Source organism: Gobio gobio (genome assembly GCF_949357685.1).
Source record: "Gobio gobio genome assembly, chromosome: 6".
Lineage (NCBI taxonomy): Eukaryota > Metazoa > Chordata > Actinopteri > Cypriniformes > Gobionidae > Gobio > Gobio gobio.
In genome coordinates this window covers 57,126,707-57,153,028 of record NC_137102.1, presented here as the reverse complement: position 1 = coordinate 57,153,028, position 26,322 = coordinate 57,126,707, and the positions used below count along the sequence as shown (strand labels likewise).

The 26,322-nt window shown below is 38.0% G+C and overlaps 1 protein-coding gene across 2 annotated transcripts; it reads left to right on the top strand.

The window, feature by feature from the left end:
- The first annotated feature begins 2,953 nt into the window (after positions 1 to 2,953).
- Positions 2,954 to 26,241, top strand: LOC307128306 (spindlin-W). Of its 2 annotated transcripts, none has more exons than XM_079820061.1 (5): positions 2,954 to 3,042; positions 9,088 to 9,129; positions 17,418 to 17,668; positions 21,520 to 21,753; positions 22,252 to 26,241. In XM_079820061.1, exons 2-5 carry the CDS (start codon positions 9,110 to 9,112, stop codon positions 22,455 to 22,457), a joined length of 711 nt encoding a protein of 236 aa, XP_079676187.1. In that variant the 5' UTR covers positions 2,954 to 3,042; positions 9,088 to 9,109; the 3' UTR covers positions 22,458 to 26,241. The 2 variants fall into 2 exon arrangements, with proteins under 2 accessions (XP_079676187.1, XP_079676188.1); XM_079820062.1 differs by having other exon boundaries at positions 2,969 to 3,042; positions 17,421 to 17,668; positions 22,252 to 26,235.
- The last annotated feature ends 81 nt before the right edge of the window (positions 26,242 to 26,322 follow it).

The window sequence follows — 26,322 nt, the reverse complement described above, 5'->3', positions numbered from 1 at the left end:
GAAATCTTTTCATTAAAAATCTTCATTTCTTTTCGACTGAAGACAGAAAGACATGGACATCTTGGATGACAAGGGGGTGAGTAAATTATAAGCAAAAGTTTATTTGAAAGTGAACTAATCCTTTAAGCAGGGGGACACGTCTGGCGGCGTAGTTTGTTACTGATGGTAGCCTTTGTTACTTTGTTCCCAGCTCTCTGCAGGTCATTCACTAGGTCCCCCGTGTGGTTCTGGGATTTTTGCTCACCGTTCTTGTGATCATTTTGACCCCACGGGGTGAGATCTTGCGTGGAGCCCCAGTTCAAAGGAGATTATCAGTGGTCTTGTATGTCTTCCATTTTCTTATAATTGCTCCCACAGTTGATTTCTTCACACCAAAATCTTTCAGTCTTCCCAGCCTGAATTTGGGACGGCAGTGATTCATGTAGGTTGTCTACAAACCGGAAGGTTGGTGGTTCAATCCCCGGTTCCACCTGACCAAGTGTCGAGGTGTCCATGAGCAAGACACCCAACCCCAGCTGCTCCCGACGAGCTGGATGGCGCCTTGCATGGCTGACACCGCCATCAGTGTATGAATGGGTGAATGTGAGGCAATATGTTAAAGGGTTAGTTCACCCAAAAATGAAAATTCTGTCATTAATTACTTACCCTCATGTCCTTCGACACCCGTAAGACCTCCGTTCATCTTCGGAACACAAATGAAGATATTTTAGTTGAAATCTGATGGCTCAGAAAGGCCTCCATTGGCACAATGGCACGGTTCACTCTCAAGACCCTTAAAAGGTACTAAAGACGTCGTTACAAAGTCCATCTCACTACAGTGGTTCTACAATAACTTTATGGAGTGACGAGAATAGTTTTTGTGCGCAAAAAACCCCTAAATAACGACTTATATAGTGTTGACGATTTCAAAACACGGCCTCATGAAGCTTCGAAGCGTTATGAATCAGCGAGTCGAATCAGCAGTTTGGATCGCCAAATTTCAGCAGTTTGACACGCGATCCGAATAATGATTCGACTCACTGATTCATAACGCTTCGAAGCTTCATGAGGCCGTGTTTTGAAATCGTCATCACTATATAAGTCGTTATTTAGGGTTTTTTTGTGCACAAAAACTATTGTCGCTGATTCATAAAGTTATTGTAGAACCACTGTAGTGAGATGGACTTTGTAACGACGTCTTTAGTACCTTTTAAGGGTCTTGAGAGTGAACCGTGCATTGTGCCAATGGAGGCCTTTCAGAGCCATCAGATTTCAACTAAAATATCTTCATTTGTGTTCTGAAGATGAACGGAGGTCTTACGGGTGTCGAACGACATGAGGGTAAGTAATTAATGACAGAATTTTCATTTTTGGGTTAACTAACCCTTTAAGTGCTTTGGATGGCCATGGGTCTGTTGAAAGCCCTATATAAATGCAGTCCATTTACCATTTACCATTTACACACACACACACACACACACACACACACACACACACACACACACACACACACACACACACACACACACACACACACACACACACACACACACACACACACACACACACACACACACACACACACACACACACACACACACACACACACACACACACACACACACAATAACAACAAAGCGACAGGTTATTAAAACTGGGAATAACCTAACTGCATAAGTGTGCACACCCTATTATAATTGTGTATGTGGTTGTGTTCAGAATTAACTAATAATCAAACTCATATGAAACAGTACATATGACCTGAAATGACTTTAAAATGATCTTTGTACATAACAAAAACCAGCTGTTTTAATCACTGGTCTTGAGTCACTCACAAATCAATTCAGTCACTTTAAACCTTTGGGGAGGGCTCTATTTTTTTTTCTTCATTTTACAAAAATGCCTTACAGCAGGAAGAACTGTGAATGACGACATCTTTCCTGCTTTTGGTAAGTTTATATGTGTTGGTACTGTCCTGTTGATCTGAGGGTGGAGCACTGATGTCCTCTTGTGGAGAATATTCAATACTGCAGTGGCCCCTGATCCAAAGCATTGCAGTCAATGACCAATGGTGTGGATTCAAGAAGTGTCATTTCAATACATGTACGACTTTCAGTTTCAGGTATGCCTATGCAAAATAAAATATGCAAAGCTGCATTGTGCTTTTTTTTTTTTCTTAACGAGTAGAATCATAATACCATTAGTAGGCCTATAATAAACCAACAAAAATGGTTTAGCCTTAAACTATACCTTGCAACGTTTCTTTTACTTCTTATTTTAAACAGTTTTACCTCTTAAAAAAAAGAAAAACACAAATCTATTGAGCTGTGACCGTTTGACCAATGTCAGCAGTATAACTGTAAAACACTTAAAAATATTATTCTCATTACAAGGCTTATTTTGGGGATTATCATTTTTAATGTTTTTTTTTTTTAATATACAGGCTTACATGAAAAATGGATCCTATAGATAGAATTATATGAAATACACAGGCTGATGTAATACTATGTAATTCAATTATCCATTTTTGAACGTGGTGAACATTTTCTTAAACATAAATATTTAAGCATCCTAACGTTTATTTCAACAAACGCACACATTTTGAAACACAAAAAAGAGACGCTTCGAATAAATCAAAGGCCCATTCCCCCAAAGCTTGACCGAAGGAATGACAAAGAAAAGTCTTGGTGCATCTTGGGAATTGCAGTTCCGTCAAGTGCTAATAAAAGTACTAAACATTTTCGATTCATAAGGAGAGATTTTATCACCTCTCGTGACTTTTATGCAAGTGTTTCGTTAATAACGCCTCGTAACTGGCTTTTATTTTCCCATAATCACAGTTGCAGTCGGACACAGGAAGAATGCGTGTCCGCCCCTTTCACCCTCTCAACTACATTTCCCAGAATGCACCTCCCGCTGTTTGCTCTACTCTCTCAGACAATGCACCCTGGGAGTTGTAGTTTAGACCAACCGTGCCAGGTTGTAGCCTGACGTTGGGACGAGCATTATACATGAGGATCTCTGCAGAGGGAAGTCCATCATAGACATGAAAATAGAGGCCAGGTAATCTTGCTTTTCTTACGATTTATACAAAGACACATGTACAAAGTGTGTATGAAGGTAAAACACGAAGGTAAAGCGGACTTTACCGGTTGCGCAAAGGACAGAGACGACAGCGTTTTATAGCTGCGTTTGTGTTTTCCATGTGAAGCAGCGAAACGACCCGATTTTGTGTCTTTGTGTTGACTCTAAACACTCGTTTACTTGCATTACTGATGTCTGACATGTTAGTTATGTCGTGAATGTTATATTTTGGGCGATAGATGTAGAAACAGCACAGCCTGCACCATTAAGTCATGAGAAATAAACCGGCCTCTGTTATGCCGCAATATTGTGGACGGCTCGTGTTCTGTGTGGATTTCACATCAACTTTAACGCGATATTAAACCATAAACACATGAATACATGCCGCAGATTCGACATAATTATGCAACACGGGCGCTGTTGAGTCATTGTCCAATCAGAGGCCAGATTAATATGGCAATGCTACAAAATTACAAAAGACAACGTGGCGTTCAGTATGTAACACACACAGCTCGCTCCTGATAACAACACTTTAAACATTGTAACATGAGCAGTGTAGTTTAGGACTGAATGGAGCTGTCAAAATAATGTGGCAAACCACCATATATATGCTGACACTCCCATCAGTTTCTATATGCTGAAGTGAAAGTATTGTCTGCAGCTGTGTATTGTTGCTCTTACACATTCTAATGATATTCTAATAAAGCCAAGGTTATAGGGAAAACATTTCAGTTTAACAGATATCACCACACATCCCCAAAAGATTAAATGCACAATGTGTAAGATTTTTGGATTAAAAAAACCACTAGAACAGTGTTATATATGTTGTTGACTTGTGTACTTACATTATCCCAGATGTTTCCAAGAATGTTTAAATCCAGAGAAATAAGCCATTTTAACCGTTACCCTCGATTTACGGTTTTATTTTGTAGAAACCATGGACACACCAGAGATGCTTTAATATATTATGTGTTTTATTAGACAGTTGAGCAACTGTTTGGAGACATTCATCAACAGAAAATTAATCATTGTTATACAGCTCAACACAGTTAGTCTTAAATTCTTGATTTACCGCGAGTACCATGTTTTACCATGCCTAATATCGATCTAGCTTACTTGCAACAAGTGTCTCATAGTAGCCACAGAGCGAACGCACAGATTAGCATTATAACTTTCAACTCAAATGTATCTAATATGATAACACAGCGCTGTGTTAGCCCCAGTGTTGGGTAAGTTACTCTAAAAAAAAGAATCAATTTCTAGTTACTAATTACATCTTCAATAGTGTAATTAGATTACTGTACAAATTACTCTCTCCAAAAAGTATTTAATTACTAATTACTTTCTAAATCAACCTCAACTAGTGATTTAAGGACATTAATTACGAACGCTAATTCTTATTAACTGGCCAAAGAATTACAAATGTGAGAAGGATATATAAACATGCATTTTAAAGTTAGACTTAAAATGTTGATGTCAATTCCAATATTGTACTATATATATAATTGTTCTACAGTCTATGCAGTATTTAGTTCAATTACATCAGAAGTAACTGTAGTCAAATTAGACAAAAAATAAGAGTAATCCCTCACTTTACTTTTTCAAGGGAAAAGGGGCTCAGATTGGTTAGCTGGCCCAGTGTGTTGTGATTCGCTAACCGCCTAGTGCACGTTTATCGGAAACTACACGCCCCTTACCTTTACCGGCAGACTGTGTTTTGGTAGTATTAGAAACAATGGCGTCAATAAAACCATACCAATTTGAGCCCGAATCGGACCCAGAACATTTTAGTGAAGATGATCGAGCAGAACCTGTTCAAGAACGGCTGTTAAACGACATTTCAGAATGCTTCGTTTTTTGTTGTTGTTGTTGTCTCATACTTTTTAGGTACATTGTAACATTGTATGTACAACCCCAAATCAGAAAAAGTTGGGACAGTATGGAAAACGAAAAAAAAAGAAAAAAAAGTGATTTCTAAATTTACTTTGACTTTTTGACTTGATTTTATTGCAGACAATATGAACACAAAATATTTCATGTTTTGTCTGATCAACTTTATGTCATTTGTAAATATGCATCCTTTCCTGTCATTCAGACCTGCAACACATTTCAAAAAAAGTTGGGACAGTAAAGCATTTACCACTTTGTAATGTTGCCATTCCTTTTCATAACACTTAAACGATGTTTAGGGACTGAAGACACCAAGTGATGAAGTGTTTTAAGTGTAATTTTATCCCATTCTTCCTGCAAACAAGTCTTAAGTTTGGCAACAGTACGGGGTCTTCGTGCAAAATGCGCCACACATTCTCTATTGGAGACAGGTCGGGACTGCAGGCAGGCCAGTCAAATACCCGTACCCTCTTCCTCCGCAGCCAGGACTTTCTAATGTGTGCAGAATGTGGTTTTGCAATGTCTTGTTGAAATATGCATGGACGTCCCTAGAAAAGATGTCTTCTTGAAGGCAGCATATTATGCTCCAAAATCTCTATGTACTTTTCAGCATTAATGGTGCCTTCACAGAAGTGCAAGTTACCTTTGCCAAGGGCACTGACACAACCCCATACCATGACAGACCCTGGCTTTTGGACTTGTTGCTGGTAACAGTCTGGATGATCCTTTTCTTCTTTGGTCCGGAGCACACGGCGTCCATTCCTCCCAAAAAATACCTGAAATACTGATTCATCTGACCACAGTACACATTTCCACTGTGTGATGGTCCATCCCAGATGCCTCCGAGCCCAGAGAAGTCGACGGCGCTTCTGGACACTGTTAACATAGGGCTTCCTTTTGGCACAGTACAGTTTTAACTGGCATTTGTGGATGTAACTACGTATTGTGGTACTTGACAAAGGTTTGCCAAAGTAGTCCTGAGCCCATGTGGTGATATCGCTTCTAGATGAATGACGATTCTTGATGCAGTGCCGCCTGAGGGATCGGAGATCACGGTTGTTCAGCTTAGGCTTGCGCCCTTGTCCTTTACGCACTGAAATTCCTCCAGATTCCTTGAATCTTTTAATTATGTTATGCACTGTTGAATGTGAAATATCCAAATCTCTTCCTATCTTTCTTTGAGGAACATTGTTTTTAAACATTTCAATAATTTTCTCACGTATCTGTTGGCAAACTGGCGATCCTCGGCCCATCTTTGCTCCTAAAGGATTAGATCTTTCTTGGATGCTGCTTTTGTACCAAATCATAATTACAATCACCTGTTGACATCACCTGTTTCAAATCACATCACATTTAACCATTTTACCTCATTACTAGCCCTAAATTGCTCCTATCCCAACTTTTTTTGAAATGTGTTGCAGGTCTGAATGACAGGAAAGGATGCATATTTACAAATGACATGAAGTTGACCAGACAAAACATGAAATATTTTGTGTTCATATTGTCTGCAATGAAATACAAGTCAAAGTAAATTTAGAAATCACTTCTTTTTTTTTTTTTGCGTTTTCTATACTGTCCCAACTTTTTCTGATTTGGGGTTGTAAGTTAAGTTTGTTACGTTAGGTGTTTGTTACGTTAGGTGTTTGTCGGATAACGCTAAGTATGAATGAGCATTTAACAGACTGGTTTGCAGAGCCAAACAGCATTGTCATTTGTTTACTTCCTTGCTACAACGTACAATTAACAATACGAACTATTACAGGAAAACACATTGACGAAAAATAAATCATACTCACAGGTTGTGGCCCGTAAACAGCTTCTGTTTTTAAAGTTGGAACTGCTCCATTTTTAAGGACAAGCCGTTGTGCGAATCCTGCATTGAACTCGCGAAGATTGTGGAAGCTTTCCTCCGTAAAAGGTGCAGCACAGAGAGCGAGATTTTGGGTAATAATTATGAGGGGCTGAGTTAAAAATAAATTTTAACCATTGATCCCTAAAGGCCAATTTATACTTCTGCGTCGAGTGCACGTAGAAGGCACGGCGTACCATACGCATAGACGCGTTGGATACGCCGTGCCCTACGCCGTACCCTACGCCGTACCGTGACGCGCACCTCTCCAAAAATGTAACAACGTGTCAATTCTATGCGGACCGCAAGCGCTGTGATTGGTCTGCCAGAACCTCTCCCGCCTCAGGTCAATAAATAAATAAATATGCGATAGGAGTGTGTGTGTGTTTGTGTGTGTGTGTGTCAAGAAATGGGATGATAGTTCCTTACGTCTGCTATAACACAATATTTTGTAGTCCAACGATTCTTTATGCTAGTAAATAAATACATAGATCCGCTGAGTATAGTTTATTTATTTTCTCATTAAAACCAAAGATGTTAATCAGTAATTGTATATCAAGAACAGGGAGACATTAGGGTGGCATTTCGTGAATGAAGTCTCCGCAATAGCAATCGATTGCTCGAGCCACCGCTAGTGAAAAGAGCGGCCACGAGCTCTGCATGATTTCACAAACGCATTCCAGCGCCAGATCGCCTTATTTAACTTTACTAATCAACTAGAGATGCTTAATTTGTATTAGATACAACAACTCAAGCTGCAAGAAAAGCCGCTCTCTCACTGCTGCTGATATTCCGACATGAATGTACAGATTCTACACAACAAGCTGCTTCTTCTTCGGCTCTTGTCTTGATTACACCAACATGCCCGAGGACACTGCCTACTAGTGTCTGCATGTGTAATTGCACATTGACGCAGACAACAGCGCAGAAGTATAAATGCTCACGACGGCGTCGGCTACGTGCGTAACCTACGGCGTACACTACGGCGTACACTCGACGCAGAAGTATAAATTGGCCTTAACTCCCCCGTCCCTAGGTAGGCTGAACAAAGTGGACGTGCAATTGCGGCAACAACACTCCAGCCTACTAACTATACCACAAAAACTCTTCTCCACAGCAATACAAAATGGCCTCGCCCCCCTTATTTAATATTCTCGGAGGAGGGGTTTATGTAAATATTGAGGTTGGTGATGTCAGCAACCCTGGAGGAATGTCTGTAGTCCCTACCGGCCGTTTGCTGTAGTCCTTAGAAATTGATTCTTTTAAAAGCAAATATCTCCCTTTGCTTTAAACTTTGAACGTTGTAACTTTGCAGATGTTGTTTATGCTCAAACAGCAACATTACACACTAGCTAAAGTTAGTCAAGTGAAATCGTGTTTTACCACCCCTTTAAATACACGACATTTAACTGCGAAAAATTACATATTTTTGTGGCTTAAATCACAGTACACTACAGTAAGACAATTGTTTTGGATTACAAGTTTTCTGTAAAGTTGTTTAAATATGCAAATTAGGTATTATCTGATTATTAACATGCATCTCCAGAACAGAAATCTGAACCTTGAAACCCTCAAAAATCTTGTTTAATTTTGTTGTTTTACAGAAGTGATGTTGGATATCTCTTTTTATCACTCCAATAAAACTAATCTCCGTGTCTTTAGGAATAAAATAAATCAGTTGATCACTTTTTACGAACAAACTCCTGACAAAAAAATCCTAAAAATCCTCAGAATATATATATAGGAATTAAACTGTAAAAGTGGAGATTTCTGAAAAACGTATTTTAAGAAACAGCCTTGAATGATATGTACTGTAATTGAAATATTTAGATGCAAATATGTGTAAAAATGCATAATAAAACAAGCACTTCGGTAACACTTTATTTTAGGGTTCAATTCTCGCTATTAACTAGTTGCTTATTAGCATGCATATTAGGATGTAGAACTAGGATATTGTCTGTTTATTAGTACTTATAAAGCACATATAAATGCCTTATTCTACATGCCTTAATCCTACCCAATCCCCAAACTTAAACGCTACAAAAACTAGCTTACTAACTATTAATTTGTAACTATTAAAGGGGTAAATTAGGAGTTTATTGAGGCAAAAGTCGTAGTTAATAGTGAATATGTGTTCCCCATACTAAAGTGTAACACTGTGTATTTTGGGTGTTTTCTTTCCAGTTGAAGACATGAAAGCAAAATAGCCCAAAATCTCAAAATGCCATAAACCAAAACATGCAAACCTGTTGGTTTACCTATAATTCTGTTTTTTTCTTTTCTAGACGTGCTTGAGGTTTTGGAAACATGTCCAAGAAAAGGGGCAGGTGAGTACAGACAATAAACATGCTTTAACATTGGACAATGATGGTATCTGATACTATGGTACTTTATGATAATGAAGGGATACCAATATTTATGTAACTTGTAAATACCATAGTAAATTAATTTTAGCATGGTAAGTATGGAAATGCCGTGGTATAGGATCACTGAAATGGAGGGTATGCGCGTGACGTCACCGTCGGCCGTAGTCACTGCGGTTATGCCCACTGAGTGGCAAAGATAGTGAGTACGAACAAAACTGGGCGTTTCTAAATTTGTGGGTGTTTTCCAACTGATGGCTGTTTTATTAACCATGCAAAGAAAATTATTTTTACCAGGTTTGTAGTGAGTATTAATACGGTAAGACAGTGATATTAAAATATCAAATTCAATATACACCTTATTGATTTTGCATACTTTGTACAGGAAAGCAGACGAACACAGAATATTAGTGCAACACGAGGTTTCTTGTTAGGTGTTTTCCCCATCGAAACCCATTATAAAGAAAACGCGTTGCGTTCATATTCTTGCCTCATCTACTCGCCTGTATATAGAATGCATCATCAAAAAAGAGTAAACTGAATTTAATCTTTTAATATCACTGTTTTAGTTCATTACAGCACTTTAAGGGTGGGTTGCACTAAGGATTCTTTAGCCTGTCTTCAGTTCACCCTCCGTCTGCGGCTTGATCAGCTCTTCTAACGGTTTTACTGCGTAATTAATCTGTGTTTAAAATGAAGTGGTGCAACGACTCGATTTAAAATAAAACCCATATCAACAAATCCTTTAAACTTTGCTTAATTTAATCCTTATTGGTGCAACTCACCCTATAGTGTTTTTCATGTTAAGCGTTTTTAAAAACGTCCCGTTGTTTTTAGTGACTGAAATACTGCAGTAGGTGCTGTATATGGATCATAAGTGCCCAAAACGTGCATCTTGTTCACATATTTTTGTTTTAAGATGGAAATTTGACAGCCGCGTGCTGCCGTTCTATGGAGTTCTATGGCGGTTTTGCCCTCCAAGGCTCCGCGACAGTCACGTGACTGAAAACTATGGATTACTATCCTCCAGAAACGTATACTTGAAAATAGTGGGCGTAGAGTGGCAGCATTGGGTTTCACCTTGAATGCAGCGAAAAACACATCTAAAACAGGAAAGAGCTTTGAGATTTGAGATCGCTGCAATTCATAGAAACAACTGGACTCCAGGCAGCCAAACGTGGATTTGCCGTTATCATTTTGTCTCAATATTTTGAATTTTGGGGTAAAATCATACCCTATTGTATTGTTATATATTGTACTGGCAACTCATCAATTAAATATTTACCATCTTATGTGTAATTGGATGTTTTTAAATAGACACGGACAAAAACGATACAAGTTTTAGGGCTGGACGGTATGATATATAACTTTGATATAAGTGATTAGACCTATCTATATTGTATTTATATGAAGCCTTCACAGGCAAATTTTCTTTTTGTATTTCCCCGGCGTTGAAATCAGGTACATGTAAATGTCAGGAAACACGAATCTTGGTTCACTGGATCTTTGGTAAGCTGTAAGGAACACTATATCGAGTCCAACCTTTAGCTTAAACTGATAATCGTTCGTTTTACTTGCTTTTTCGCAGTTTCCCCCTATTAAACTCAGTCATGCAAAAGCTCTTCTGCCACTCAGTCTGGCTTAGGGGCGTGTTCCAGCGAGAAAATGACTTCAATGCATACCCTCTATAGCAGCGGTCTCCAAACTCGGTCCTGGATGGCCACTGTCCTCTAGAGTTTAGCTCCAACCCCAATCAAACACACCTGAACCAGCTAATCAGTGTCTAACTAGGGCCTTTGCTGCGTCCCAATTCGCCTACTTATACTACGACCTAAAAGTGTGTGAAGAAAAAGTACATACTTTTAAGTGTGTAGCAAAAGAGTTTGGGACATACTACGTCATCTTTAATGGACTCTGTTACGTGCATCCCGTCACTGATTAACTGCCCTGTCAATCATCGTCACAGTTAAAATCCTCCACATTCAGTTTCATTTCCTACCGTATCGGAGAGAAATGCAGTTGCACGTTGATCTGCCATTCGTGGGTGTTTAATGCAGAGACTCTCCTCATGTGTTTGCAGTTTAAATATAATGATGCATTTAAGAGTTAATGGCCAAACATATCAGTACAAAAGTTCTCAATGCTGCTGCAGAGGAAATATAGTGTGGATAACATTGAATAAATATCTTTTCGTCAGGTTAAATACTGATAATTGATCACTCAAACCCCTTAATCTAAACCTCTCTACTGAACTGTTGGACTCGCACATCCGTCATGTTTGTAGTTTTTTTAACACTGTTTGTAGTTCTAATCTAATTCTCGTCCAACTCGCAATGGGTTGTGGGTAATATCAGCCGTTAGAGTGTGCGTCGATCTGCACTTCGAATTCTGAGTGGAAATAGTAGACCATCAACATACTACGATTTGGGACATACTAATTCTATTTTTGAAAACTATTTAGGATGGATAGTATGCGAATTGGGACGTGACGCTTGTAAGACACTGATTAGCTGGTCCAGGTGTGTTTATTTGGGGTTGGAGCTAAACTCTGCAGGACAGTGGCCCTCCAGGACGGAGTTTGGAGACCCCTGCTCTATAGTGATGTGCAATTTGTGGGTGAATCGTTCTCTTGAGTTGATTCTTTTCAGTGAATTGGTTGAATCAGTTCTGACTCATTGGCAGATCAGTCTAAACCAGACTTCACATATGTTTGATTGTGTTGAGTGTTTCTAGGGATACTCAGATATTTTAACCAGACAAATATTTGGTCATTTTGACATTATCACCAATAACCAGGGCTGGTTCACAGATTAACAGAAGTGTTAGTTAACCTTCAGTTCCACAATCTTATTGTTGCCTTATCAGTGGATTAGGCACATTGACTTTCAGTATACATCTCTCTTGCTGTAGTTCAATTTAATTATATACTACGTTGCTCTCCCGATATTTGTTTCAGTATCTGCTCACATTGGTCGATCTCTAATATATGCCATATAGTCCAAAATTGACTAATAATGATTTTGCACACCGCTCAGATTATCAGCAGGCTGATACGAATATTTTGGTGTCAGGCCGGATTATGCTGTGACATTTCCAGGAATGTGTTTTCAGTGTGAGAACTGTTGAGTGACAGACGCACTCCAGTAGCAGTGAATGATTAAACTAAGCTCTGACTGAACTAAAAGTCACTTATTAGTGGTTGGTAGTTTTACTGACCATCGTGTCGGCTAGGTGGACCCAATCAGGGCGTTTTGGCCAATTGAGCATGTTGAATCAGCATCCGTTGGCATTGGCTCGGTGTGAGGGAGAACTCTAGTTGGCTGTTCAGCTTAATGATTTTGGGCTGTCCTAGATTAAAGATGACCAATCATGTTATGACCAATATTCTTATGTGTAGTTTTCCTGCTACTTTTTGCTTCAATCTGAACGAATTAATTTTGATTGATAAATCTGAAGGTAGTGTTTACATACGTGATCGGGTTGATGTGCACGTTCATATTTCACAAGCTTCTGATCGGATTTAATCTTTTGACATGCGCACACTGCACGAGTATACAAGTTTCCTGATGTTGTTGCGTACTTATTAATATGTATCTATTTGGGGTCCTAGTTAGGAGATGATGAGCACATGAAGCATTGCTGCTTATTTATCAAGCAGTAAAAGTGACCCATCCTGCGGTCATCTGCAGTCCGAAACAAGTGGGACGTTGTCCTCCTCCACGTCACATACGATGAGTGGAAAGAGAATTTCATAATGGCAGGACACTCATTTATGCCACATTATTTAACAGGAAGAACAGCTCATTCCGCACGTCATACGTTATTACCCTATTTCTATGTCATTGCACAACTCTCCAGTTTCGATTTTCAATCCGATCAAGTTTCCTCTCGACTGGATTACAAAAGGAATAAACCACTCCTTACAATCCGAATGAAATTTTAATCAGATATGGCCAATTAATTCAGAATGTCATGGTTACATTGACTTTTTTTATTCCAATTGTGCTACAAGTCAAATTACAATCGGATTATTAGGGTCCATGTAAATGTCTGTCGTTGTCACGGTCTTGCGACCAAAGATAGTGTCATAAATTGAGCATGATCATCTCAGTGTGTTTGCTACTACGACCTACATCTACTGGGGCTAGCCAATAAAAATGCAACATGAAATGGTGTATAGATTAAAGCAGTTTGTGCATCTTGTCAGCGTTGTTGTGTAGTATCCCTGCTAACAATTTTTGGTTCACAGAATGTTCTGGAACATTCCCAAAACATGTATTTGTGACGTTTGTTTTTGTTAGCCAGGAAAGTTTTTGTTACAGAAATTGAATATATATATATATATATATATATATATATATATATATATATATATATATATATATATTTTTTTTTTTTTTTTAGTTTTGCAGAAAGTTGCCCTAACTTTCCCGTAACGTTCCCCTAATGTTACCTTAACGTTCTATTAACCTCTTTTCATTTTACTAATTTGACATATTCTCCCGCTTCCCATACGGTACAAGCGACATTGAAAACAGATGAATGGAAATCAATAATTAGTACTACAAACCATGTCTTGTTTTGAACTATTGTTTAATAAATAGAATAAATCGTCATATGGAGGATTAAATAAGATTAACATGTAATATTTTGTAACTTCACTGTACCACAGTAACAGATTTTACATTAAGTGCCAAATAATAATTACTTGCAAATATTAAAAATATTAATTTTATTCACAGACGAACGACAATTACAATTATGCTACTGACTGTAGGATAATATTACATTAATTTCTTACCACTGAATTGGCGTGCTTCTCTCTTTTGGTCAGTAAACATAAACTTCTCCGTTAACTTCATATTCATCATGTCAAATCTCTCTGAAATCATACTATTTACTCTCGTATATTAATTATAAGCAATTATTCAATAAAGAGGTTGATAAACCTAGTCAGTCAGCAAAACAAAATTACCTTTAATTTTTAAAGAAAGCAGTAAAGAAAGCTACAAATCCACGTATTTATGATCTGTTTGCTTTTCATACTGAGCCTAACCATGGCTTAATATTTTTAGCTATAAAATTGGATTTATCTGAAAATTATAATGTGTTCTTCTGACTGATCCAATACAGGTTTTAATAAACTGTATCTGCAATATATACTTTGTTTATGAAAAATGACCTAAAAATAACCTGCAGGGAACGTTCTGGGAAGGTTCTCTTTATGTTGCAAAAAAAGAACCTAAAGAAAACCTTGATTATTTAGTTCCCAAATAAATAACCGTATGGGAACATTAGGGGAACGTTCTGTGTTTGCTGGGATGCTATGACAAGAGTTACAAGACGACGACGATGATGAGTAACCTTGTTGTGAAGTGAGCATCACAGCAATTCAGGTACAGTCCTGTAGTGTGAGACTGCCCTCAGCGGAAGAGTCCGTGCACAAGAATAAATGTCAAAGCGAGCAAAGAAGTCAAGAAGTCTGGGGGCTGGTCTAATTTTACATCATTGCGTTCCAATGCACAAATATTTCATAACAACCTGAGCCGACTGGAATGAAGAAAGTGATCAGAATGATTGATATTCAACATGGTAAGCAAGCGCTGCTTTGTTTAGGTTTGTATATCTGTAGTGCTATTTTGCTTTCTCTTTTTGAAGGACGAATATAGACTATTGCTACTGCTGATATAGACTTACACGCAGATGCAGAACGCATGTGCTAGTTGGCAGTCAGCTGTGGGCGCTAGTTTGCGGTTCAGCGCTAGTTCTTTGACGTCGTCTTGGTGTGTCGCACCTTTAAAGTCAGTTGTGTGGCTGCTGTATAATGTGTGCATTGGGAAAAGTTACTAGTTATTCTTCATGTCATGTGAGTGAGTAGACATCATTTTTTAATATTTAGTATTAATTTCTATTAGGCACCTATAAATTCAATGTGAACCCATTTTATTTTGTTGTATTTCTGAATATTCAAGAAGAAGAATTGTTTTGGAATAAAGTGGCTGTTACACGTCAAAATAGTTGTTGGAAAATAGGAGGGCATGGCAAGTTATTACATTTTTAATGAAAGATTATGAATATTTTTTTATATTTGGTAAGATTTTTTTATCTTTTAAGGTTTTTGAAAGAAGTCTCTTCTGCTCACCAAGGCTGCATTTATTTTTTTAATCAAAAAGACAGTAAAATACTGTGCGATATTATTACAAAGTAAAAAGAACCATTTGCTATTTGAATATATTTCAAATATAATTTATTCCTTTGATTCAAAGTTGAAATTTCAGCATCGTTACTCCAGTCTTACTCCATATCATTATATTAGTCAAGTCACCTTTATTTAGATAGCGCTTTTTTACAATGCAGATTGTTTCAAAGCAGCTTCACAGTGTTAAACAGGAAAATAATGTAACAGAATTTGATTCGGCCGTACAGCCGCTCTGGAGAAAACGGCGATGTCATCAGCTCATTTCAATTATCATATCATACAGTGACAATGTGGGCAGATCAGTAATTTAGTTGGATATTTAGTTGAATATTTAGTGTCCCAACTGAGCAAGCCAAGCCAAAGGCGACAGTGGCAAGGAACCAAAATCCCATCAGGTGACCTAATGAAGAAAAATAAACCTTGGGAGAAACCAGGCTCAGTCGGGGGGGCAGTTCTCCTCTGGCCAATTAACAAACAGTGTATGATTATTATTCTGGCAACTTTACAGGTCAGAGGTCATATTAGATCGAAAGATCGGAGACGTGTTTATTTACTATGCCGTGTCGATGAAGCAATTATTAGATAGGAATATTCAATATTTGACACGATCTTTCAGAAATCATTCTAATATACTGATTTGCTCAAGATCAACATTTATTATTATCAGTGTTGAAAACAGTTGTGCTGCTTCAGATTTTTGTGGAAACTTTGATTGTTTTAGGATTATTTGATGAATAGAAAGTTGAAAAGAACAGCATAAAAGTCTTTGGTCATTTTTGAGCGAGATGCTAACGGTCTAATCAGATTCAATGATCTATGCTAAGCTATGCTAAAAGTGCTACCGCCAGACCCGGAGATCGGCTGAATGGATTAGAAAACGATAAAACTCAACTGTTTAACTCTAGAGGAGTTTGAAAATGAAAAAAGTTAAAGGGTTAGTTCACCCAAAAATGAAAATTCTGTCATTAATTACTTACCCTCATGTCGTTCGACACCCGTCAGACCTCCGTTCATCTTCGGAACAGAAACGAAGATATTTTAGTTGAAATCTGATGCCTCTGAAAGGCCTCTATTGTCACAATGGCACGGTTCACTCTCAAGACCCTTAAAATGTACTAAAGACGTCGTTACAACGTCCATCTCACTACAGTGGTTCTAAAATAACTTTATGAATCGTCGTGAATAGTTTTTGTGCGCAAAAAACCCCTAAATAACGACTTACATAGTGATGACGATTTCAAAACATGGCCTCATGAAGCTTTGAAGCGTTGTGAATCAGTGAGTCGAATCATGATTCGGATCGCGTGTCAAACCGCCAAACTGCTGAAATTTGGCGATTCAAACTGCTGATCCGACTCGCTGATTCATAACGCTTCGAAGCTTCATGATGCCGCGTTTTGAAATCGTCATCACTATATAAGTCGTTATTTAGGGTTTTTTTGCGCACAAAAACTATTCTCGTCGCTTCATAAAGTTATTGTAGAGCCACTGTAGTGAGATGGACTTTGTAACGACGTCTTTAGTACCTTTTAAGGGTCTTGAGAGTGAACCGTGCATTGTGCCAATGGAGGCCTTTCAGAGCCATCAGATTTCAACTAAAATATCTTCATTTGTGTTCTGAAGATGAACGGAGGTCTTACGGGTGTCGAACGACATGAGGGTAAGTAATTAATGACAGAATTTAAATTTTTGGGTGAACTAACCCTTTAAGTTTCCAAAAAAAGTGGAGTGTTCCTTTAACATTAACTTATTTCAAAATTTAAATTGGTATACTCTAAATCATGCTACATTTTCATTTGATTAATCAATTTTTATATTACGTCTAATTTTGTTTAGACTGCTGATACTCATTTTCATATCACCTTAGATTAATGCACAGTATGTGTATCTGTTACGTGAGCCATATGCATTTGATATAATCTAATAGAGAATGCTGTGCAATATAAAATCGATAAAATCATAATCCTCAGTGTTTGAGCGGTAAACGATCCTTGATTGGCAAGCTCGGCCAGACTTAATGCCGCCCATTACGCTCCTGTTTTTCTCTGCTCAGCAGGAAGCGCAGCAGCGGCGAGCTGAGCGACAGTCTCACCCCAGATCCCAACAACCTGCTGGGCCGACGGATCCAACACAGCTGGAGGGAGAAGGGTGCGCTGACTAAGTGGAAGGGCACCGTGCTGGACCGCCTCAGCGTCAACTCCTCCCTGTTCATGGTCAAGTACGACGGCTTCGATTGCGTCTATGGCATCGAGCTCTTTAAAGATGAGAGGGTCTCCAACCTGCAAGTTCTCACCGAGAAAGTGGGTGAGTAGGTGGATCTGTTGTGCTGCGAACAGGAAACAAGCCAGTGACAGGAAATAACACATGTGCAAGGATGAGCAGGTGTTATTTATAGTTCATGAACGGATACTGAAGCATTCTGTAAGAGTGTGATGACCAAAATGTGACGTATGAGTAACTGTATATCTAGATAAAGGTATATATCATGATATACACTACCGTTCAGAAGTTTGGGGTCTGTTTTCGACAGTCTCACTGGGTAATTTTGGCCCAATAAATGATCATGAAAATATTTTTCATATCAGTTGATATCTATAATTATCGCGATAAATGTCAAATCTTTATTTCTTTCAAATTTAAAGGCATATTTTTGGCTCCTAAGTGAAAGTTGTAGAAATCAGACTGTTAACCTGAATGTTTCATGCATATAGTCATGTTAATAGTGTCCTGCATTTATTTTCCCAAGGTTTTAGTTTTTTTTCTTCTTGAAAATCGTATTTGAATGTGCGGTGACTATAGTTGCCGGTGGGCAAATATGTTGTATGCACCCCTTCAATGTCAAATTTGACTAGGAGGAGAACATTTGGCATCTAACTCAAAATAACTGCTTTCAACAGATCAATCTTTATTCATAAACAAATGTATTATGTATAACAGTCGAAGAACATTCGATGCAAACTCAAAAAAGCTGCATCTATCTTATAATCTTTTGAATATGAAAACACAACAAACAACAAATACATTTGTCTTAAAGTGGTGGAACATAGTGCAGAACAAAGTGCAGCCATTAAGTTGCCTACTAAGTGTAGTAGGTGATTTCATATAATAATGTAAATTTAAACTCATTACTTGTCTGAATTTTCCACATTATAATGGAATCATAACCTACTAGTCAAAAAAAGAATGAGGGTCCTTGACCGATTAGAATGAAACGCAGCCATTACAAACTGGATGAAGGGTCCTCAATATTTTGGCCCTAACAAGACATATCATAAAATATGATATTTTCTCCTATCGAATTAAGGTCTACTGTACAGTAGAGATGTCAGTTAAAGGGTTAATGTTTTAGGTGGGATATTATGAAAGGAAAAAGCATTAAACAAGACCAAAAACCTTGATTTATTAACCTTTATATATGAACTATTTCCCCATTATACGTACTGACAAGTCATTTGCCCAACCATAGTTGCCGCTTGGACTTTTGACTAAGTATACAAAAACTATAGATCTGTTTTGTTTGGATGATTCTAGAGACCTTCACGATTATGTAGATATATATAGGTCAACAAAAAATGCTTATTAGTAACATGAAAATAACCCTTTCTTTGGGAGGGTTTGCCTTCTCTATGCTTCCTGGAAGTAGGGGTAGGAAGTTGGCAGCCTCATGTGACAGGAAGGAAGTTAATACCTTTTTTTTTCTTCTTGAAATCCTTTATTTAGTTGTTTGCTTGCGTGTCATTGAGATATAAAACATGGATAATATCTAGCAAAATACTTACAAAAGGAAAATTACAACTAAACACTGCGGCAACTATAGTTGCCAGTGGGCTTAAATGGGTTAATTGTGGTTTGAACTACTCTATATCAGAACATGACAAACACATTTTTATAAATTAAATAAATCCCTGCATGTTCTAACATGTGATATTGCTTCAAGTCAATAAACAGGTTTGTGGTGCCTGACTTTGATGGCACAGTTTGCTGTGCAGGTGTGTAACGATACACCAATGCCATGGTTCGGTTCTGTTTGCTGTGGAGTCATGGTTCATGGCAGGGCACCAGCAATAATAACACTAGATTCACTTTTAACTTAAAGGGTTAGTTCACCCAAAAATGAAAATTCTGTCATTAATTACTTACCCTCATGTCGTTCGACACCCGTCAGACCTCCGTTCATCTTCGGAACACAAATGAAGATATTTTAGTTGAAATCTGATGCCTCTGAAAGGCCTCTATTGGCACAATGCACGGTTCACTCTCAAGACACTTAAAAGGTACTAAAGACGTCGTTACAAAGTCCATCTCACTACAGTGGTTCTACAATAACTTTATGAATCGGCGAGAATAGTTTTTGTGCGCAAAAAAACCCTAAATAACGACTTATATAGTGATAACGATTTCAAAACACGGCCTCATGAAGCTTTGAAGCGTTATGAATCAGTGAGTCGAATCATGATTCGGATCGCGTGTCAAACAGCCAAACTGCTGAAATTTGGCGATTCAAACTGATCATTCGACTCACTGATTCATAATGCTTAACTTTAACTTTATTAACTTTATACACTGGCTTCACGTTTTCTTTAGAGCAGTTAGCATACCTGAGTAAACTCGAATGAAATAAATGCCTCCACTGTAGACAGTCAGAAATGATCTACTCATTTTAACATTTACCATAATGTTTATAAAAAAGCAAATGTGTTTCATTAAAATTGATGACACACACAAGTAATGTCCCACTCTAGCCTACTTAACAAACACATTAATTGTATGAACATGACTAAAACTGATAAATAAATAGCAGTTTTTGTTAATACAATAAAGTAGCCACCACACTAATAAACAAAATATAAAAAATAACATCAAGTGAAAATAAAGTGGCATTTTGAGGTTATGGAAACAACAGTTACCATGGCGAATACACAGTACATCATGAATAGGCCTTTTGTGTACATAGAAAAAGTCTTAGATCTTTGAATTCAGCTCATGAAAAATGGGAGCGAAAACAAAAGTGTTGCGTTTATAATTTTGTTCAGTGTATATTGATGCTAAAATGATATATCATGCAGCCCCGCAACTTCTTCTTTTTACTGTATGCAATGATGCATCAATGCACACCTGTTCCCCAGTAATCATAATACAGTTAAAATAGACAGAAGGGAAACTAAATGAACTCACTGATTTGGGAGACATTTGTTTTTGATGATGATTTTTTGTTGAAATGATGATGGAGACTGGTTATTTTAGTTAACTGAAACTAAAACCATTTCCGTTGATTCATTTTTAGAGACTATAATAGTATCACAGTGATACTCAAATAGCTCTCTGTGTGTGTGTGTGTCGTATGCATAGATATACACGGTCACAATTGAGAATATATGAAAACAGCATGATATGTTGCACAGCCTGGAAAGTAAATGTGGGTTGAAAAGGATGAATATGCAATATTTTGGTGCCTGTTTGTTTGGCACAGCTTTAGGTTATTTGAAACTTTATTGCTTATTGCATCTTAGTCCAATTATCTATTTTGCTCAGTGAAAAAAATTGATAGTAATAATAAATGCAATTATTTTATGAATGTACACTACTAAGATTTTTTTTGAAGAATTTAATACTTTTAATAGTAAAGACATTTATATGTTATTAAAAATAAAAATGCTGTTCTTTTGCTGCTGAAAAATCAGCTTTGCCATCACAATGAACTACACTTCAAAACAGTTTAATTTTTAATAATATTGCACAATATTACTGTTTTTACGGTCAAATAAATGCAACCTTAAGGAGCATAAGAGACTTCTTTCATAAGCATAAGAAAATCTTACAAAGTACTAGTGTGTAAACAACGCCTGTAAATCTGTAAACTTACACTTGCCTCAAAAACAATGTTTACTCAAATTTTTCAAATTTTAAAGTTTTCTTGACAAATCAATAAAAATATCTTCCCAACCCCAGACATTTGAACAGCAGTGTAGGTAATTTTCATCATATTGCTGTTATATTTATATTTGCATTAAGATTTCAGAGCTTTTGCACAGCAATATGCCACACGAGCTCTTAACCAGGGTAAAATCACTCTCACACTTGAATGTGCATTGTCACTTTAAGACCTTTTTGAATGTGCAATGTGTCATTTTGCTGTGTTTCCAAACCCTTCGAAGTGAACAACAAGATCAAGGTTCCTCATGACGCGGAGGAGCTGGTGGGAAAAGCTGTGGAGCATCTGTTTGAGAAGGAGGACGGTGAGAAGAATGAGTGGAGGGGGATGGTCCTGTCCCGAGCGCCCATCATGACCAACTGGTACTACATCACATACGAGAAAGACCCTGTGCTCTACATGTACCAGCTCTGGGACGACTACAAAGACGGAGACCTGCGGATTTTACCTGAAGCGGGTAAATAAGCGGACATTTTTAATGAAGCCTTACTAAAGTGAATTCCGTTTGAAGGTGGTTGATATTACTCACCTTTGCTTGATGGATTTTTAAATAGTTAAATTCAAATTTATGCAATTAGTGGACAATTGCTGCTCTGCCATTCACAGAGCAATGCTTCAGACCAAGATTGTGTTTTTTTGGTTGTGTGTGCATGTCTTAGGCCCTGTTTACACCTGGTATTAAAGGAACACTCCACTTTTTTTGAAAATAGGCTCATTTTACAAGTCCCCTAGAGTTAAATAGTTGGCTGGTATCGTGGATCTGTGGAAAATGAGTATTGGACGTATTTCAGTATCGGAAATCTATATATTTGACAACACTACAATGCACTTAGTTTATTATTTCAGATGCCTTTTTAAAAGTTTACAATTGAAAAATTTATTGAAAGAAGTAGGTTGAATTCATTCATTCATTCCGCCTCTTTGTAAAAGTGTTTCCATTTCTTTGTTTCCGCAGAGAATAAACACCTGCTGCCCGCGGACAGGAAGCCCGGTGAGGAAACAGAGAGCCTTGTGGGTAAGCAGGTGGAGTATGTGACGGATAAAGGAGTAAAGAGAACGGGCCTCGTCATCTATCAAGTTCCCGCCAAGCCGTCGGTCTACTACATCAAATACGATGACGATTTCCACATCCACGTGTACGACCTGGTCAAGACCACCTAAAAGATACACAGACAAAACAAAGAAAACCGAAAACAAACCCACTGCTTCACCTCTTCATAGTTTAAGTATCATCATCGCCTCTCAGTGTACAGTCTGCCATGCCCTCGTCGTGAAGGGCTGGCCGCGGAGGTACTGTATGAAGCGTCCGTGTACAGGGTTTGTTATTTTCAGTTGATGTCATTGTCCACACTCGTCATATCAAAGCAGTGTATTTATACGTGTGAGTTGGGCATCATTCGGTGTTTATAATCCCATGGAACATCTTCGATCCACCCGTAAGCCCCGGAAAAGGTCAATCGTCGCATTTTGCGTATGAATGTTCGGTCTCGCCAGACTGCGAAGGAGTTTCTTGGTTTTGACTTGTAAATAGTTCTGGTCAAAAAACAAAGACTGTCATATCAGAGAGACATTTGATTACAAACTGTTGATCTATTTATGGAACTAATATGCTTCATAACAAACGTCTGCTCCCAGAAATGCCGCTGAAAACTTTGAGTTGGCATTCGAGTGTCGCACTTTTAGTCGCGCTTTCCCCTAAATCAGATCAGATCTGCAGCGTTTCTGCTTCCCGCCACCTTTAAAAGGTGTTTTTTTGATTTCGAAGGCCCCAAAACTAGGACTATATCTTGTTTTGAACAGATGTAGCATAGAGGAAGCACTATTGGCATGTTTCTGAAGTGGTTTTCTGTAGCGATTTAACCTCAGAGGAGTATTAAATGACTCGAGCCCGAATGACGTCAGGTCCTGTCTTGTAGCATCACAAAATGCTCTACGAAAAGGCTTGCCCGCTTTGTCCTGTGTGAAATCATCCGTGTTTTGTTACACATTTGTTTTGTTGTTGACTAGCAGAAGAGCACTTGTTTCTAACACAAGCCACGTACTACAGCTGCGATTGTGAATGTCGAGCACAGCAAAAATCTCCTTTTTTTGATTGTGGTAAGATGACCAATGCGATTAGATATGGTGATGCACAGCAGTTTGAATATGTTTTAACTGATTAACAATCTCTTCAATCCTGGTCTGCTTTAGTGTTGTCAAAAGTGCCGACCGCGATACTAAATACTTTAAAAATGTGACGCTTTGAGCGCTGTTGAGTGGAATCGTAAACACCTCTGACTGGCCATTGTGCTCGCGCTCTCATCAATATGTCTGTGATTGGCTACAACCATCAGCGCTTCACAAACATGTTGTAAATATACATCAATGACGCTTTATACACACAGATACACAGGGGAGCATTTGAATGCAGGCGTCTATCAGCCTACTGGTCCTACTTTTGCTTTTCAAACACTTCCCTGTTCTTTCAAACGCTTCCGCGCGTTGATCAGTGTAGCCAATCGCGAGAGAGGCCAGTCAGAGGTGTTCACGATTACAGCTCAACAGCGCTCAAAGCTAATTTTTTACATTTCAGTACTGATTTGGTATCGCGGTCGGTACTTTTGACAACACTAGTCTGATTTGACGTTTAATAGGCCTTGGTTTAGTCAAACACGAATCCAATCCAGCAGGCTGGATAGACCCGTTAGAGCTCCACAAACATCGTAACATCTCTATTGCCTTACAGGCAGGTCTTAAATGACGAGAATCTCAAATTCACCTTATGTTATTGTCCCAGCTGATCTGAGCAGAGCTTTTTCTTCTTTTCCCCCTTGTGCACGACGAGCTTAATCGTCACAGCCCTTAAAAGTGGTAAAACGGCAAAACTTTAAATGTCTTTTGTGACTATTTTTTGCTGTTCTTGCTTTTTGCATTGCATTGCATCATGTTTTGTTGTAAATAATGCACAGGAGCAAGTTCATGTAGCTGATTAGGCCTTTATGTATATTTTTTTGCTTGTAGTATTTGCACTTTATTCTTACACTGTCAAGCATTGCTCCAATGTGTCTCGCAGGAAGTCAAAGATTAACGTGATTAAAAAATAAGAATATATATGGAGTGTCTTACTGATTGGCTTCACCAAAATGAAATGAAAATTTGGTTTTAAATTGATTTGTTGGTTTTTAAAGGATTAGTTCACTTTTAGATAAACTTTTGCTGATAATTTACTCACCCCCATGTCATCCAAGATGTCCATGTCTTTCTTTCTGCAGTCAAAAAGAAATGTAGGTTTTTGATGAAAATATTCCAGGATTTTTCTCCATATAATGGACTTCAATGGGCTCCAAACAGTTCAAGGTCCAAATGACAGTTTCAGTGCAGCTTCAAAGGTGTTTAAACGACACCAGACGATGAATAAGGGTCTTATCTAGCCAAACCATCAGTTCTTCGAGAAACCGAGCAGTATTTATGCTATTATTTTACCTTTTATCAGACGAACGTGATCATCTCTGAGCTCCGCCATAACTTCCGCTAAGTGAGGTCAAATACGAGCATGGTCATAGATGTATACGTAGATGCCTCATTAGCGCCTGCACGGATCAGTAGAATGAGGCATCTACGATCTATATATCTATGACCAGGCTCGTATTGACCTCACTTAGCGGAAGTAATGGCGGAGCTCACAGATGATCACTTTCGTCTGATAAGGGGTAAAATAATAGCATAAATACTGCTCGGTTTTTCGCAGAAACTGATGGTTTCGCAAGATAAGACCCTTATTCATCGTCTGGTATCGTTTAAAGCCTTTTGAATCTGCACTGAAACTGTCATTTGGACCTTGAACCGTTTGGAGCCCATTGAAGTCCATTATATGGAGAAAAATCCTGGAATGTTTTCATCAAAAACCTTAATTTCTTTTCGACTTTAGAAAGAAAGACATGGACATCTTGGATGACATGGGGGGTGAGTCAGCAAAAGTTTATTTAAAAGTGAACTAATCCTTTAATATGCCCATAGATTGCCAAGAAACGAGTTTATTTTTTTGCAAATTCTGATTAATCATTATGTACTGTATTCATTTTTTTTTTTTTGTGCAAATTAATTTCATTAATTCGATCACACCCAATTGAACCACTTCTTACTATAGACCTGTACATAAATGAATTTGGTTATGTAAATGTAACGCAAACAAATGAGGATTTCATATGTAAATGTTGGATGTTCAGCGCTGCTCTCTGATTGGGTGTGTTTGCTGACTCATTTCCCTGCTGTGGTTTGCATGTGGTTATCATCATCATCATCTCTCGGGACATTTTTTTCAATACATTAGCGCTTCGCACAGATTCATCAGCTGTTTATTGTGTAGTTTTATTCTTGTTAGATATTCAGTATGTCATTATCAAAAACACACAGCATGTTTAATTTATTTTTTTGGAGAAGATCAATTTATTTGTCTTGACGCCAGTAAATCTTTTGGGCAACCCGATTTGGGATTACGGGAAAGTATTGTTCAGTGAAATGCACATTTCTCTAAATGAATTGTTCAACTTTCAGCTGTGGATGTGGATTGAGTTTCCGGTCCGTTTGCCATGACATCAGGTGGAATATTTTCTCTATATTCTCCGTTGTGCTTTAAAAACACTTGTACTATATTTCTGCTTTCCCTGTAGACGAAAAGTTTGATGATTTCAAGCCGTTGGAAAAGTTCAAGGTTTCACGGCCCTCGACAGTTTTTCTTTCTCTTAACTGTGAACGAGTAATTCTCTCTCTGGCTTCTTTGTAAATGTGTTTTATTGTGTGGTCCGCGAGCTTCTGCCGGTTCCTCTGGTTCTTCTATTTAATCTGTTTAATCTTTTGCTGCTTTTTTACCAAAGTTACGTTTCAGTAGGTGACATTGAGGAGTCTATTCATCCTGTCTGTTTGTTTGATGTTATCGTAAATAATAAAAGAGATATTTTTTGCACTGAAAATTGTTGTTGTTGTTTACTTGTATCTTGTAGACGCACACAATGTACAAACACGCTTTTTAAAGGGTTGGTTCACTTCA

Excerpts from the sequence above, each read along its gene's own strand:
- LOC307128306 (XM_079820061.1), top strand. The coding sequence starts at position 9,110 with ATGTCCAAGAAAAGGGGCAG. Across the intron at positions 9,130-17,417 it reads ATGTCCAAGAAAAGGGGCAG|CAGGAAGCGCAGCAGCGGCG; the intron begins GTGAGTACAGAC and ends TTCTCTGCTCAG. Across the intron at positions 17,669-21,519 it reads AGTTCTCACCGAGAAAGTGG|TGAACAACAAGATCAAGGTT; the intron begins GTGAGTAGGTGG and ends AACCCTTCGAAG.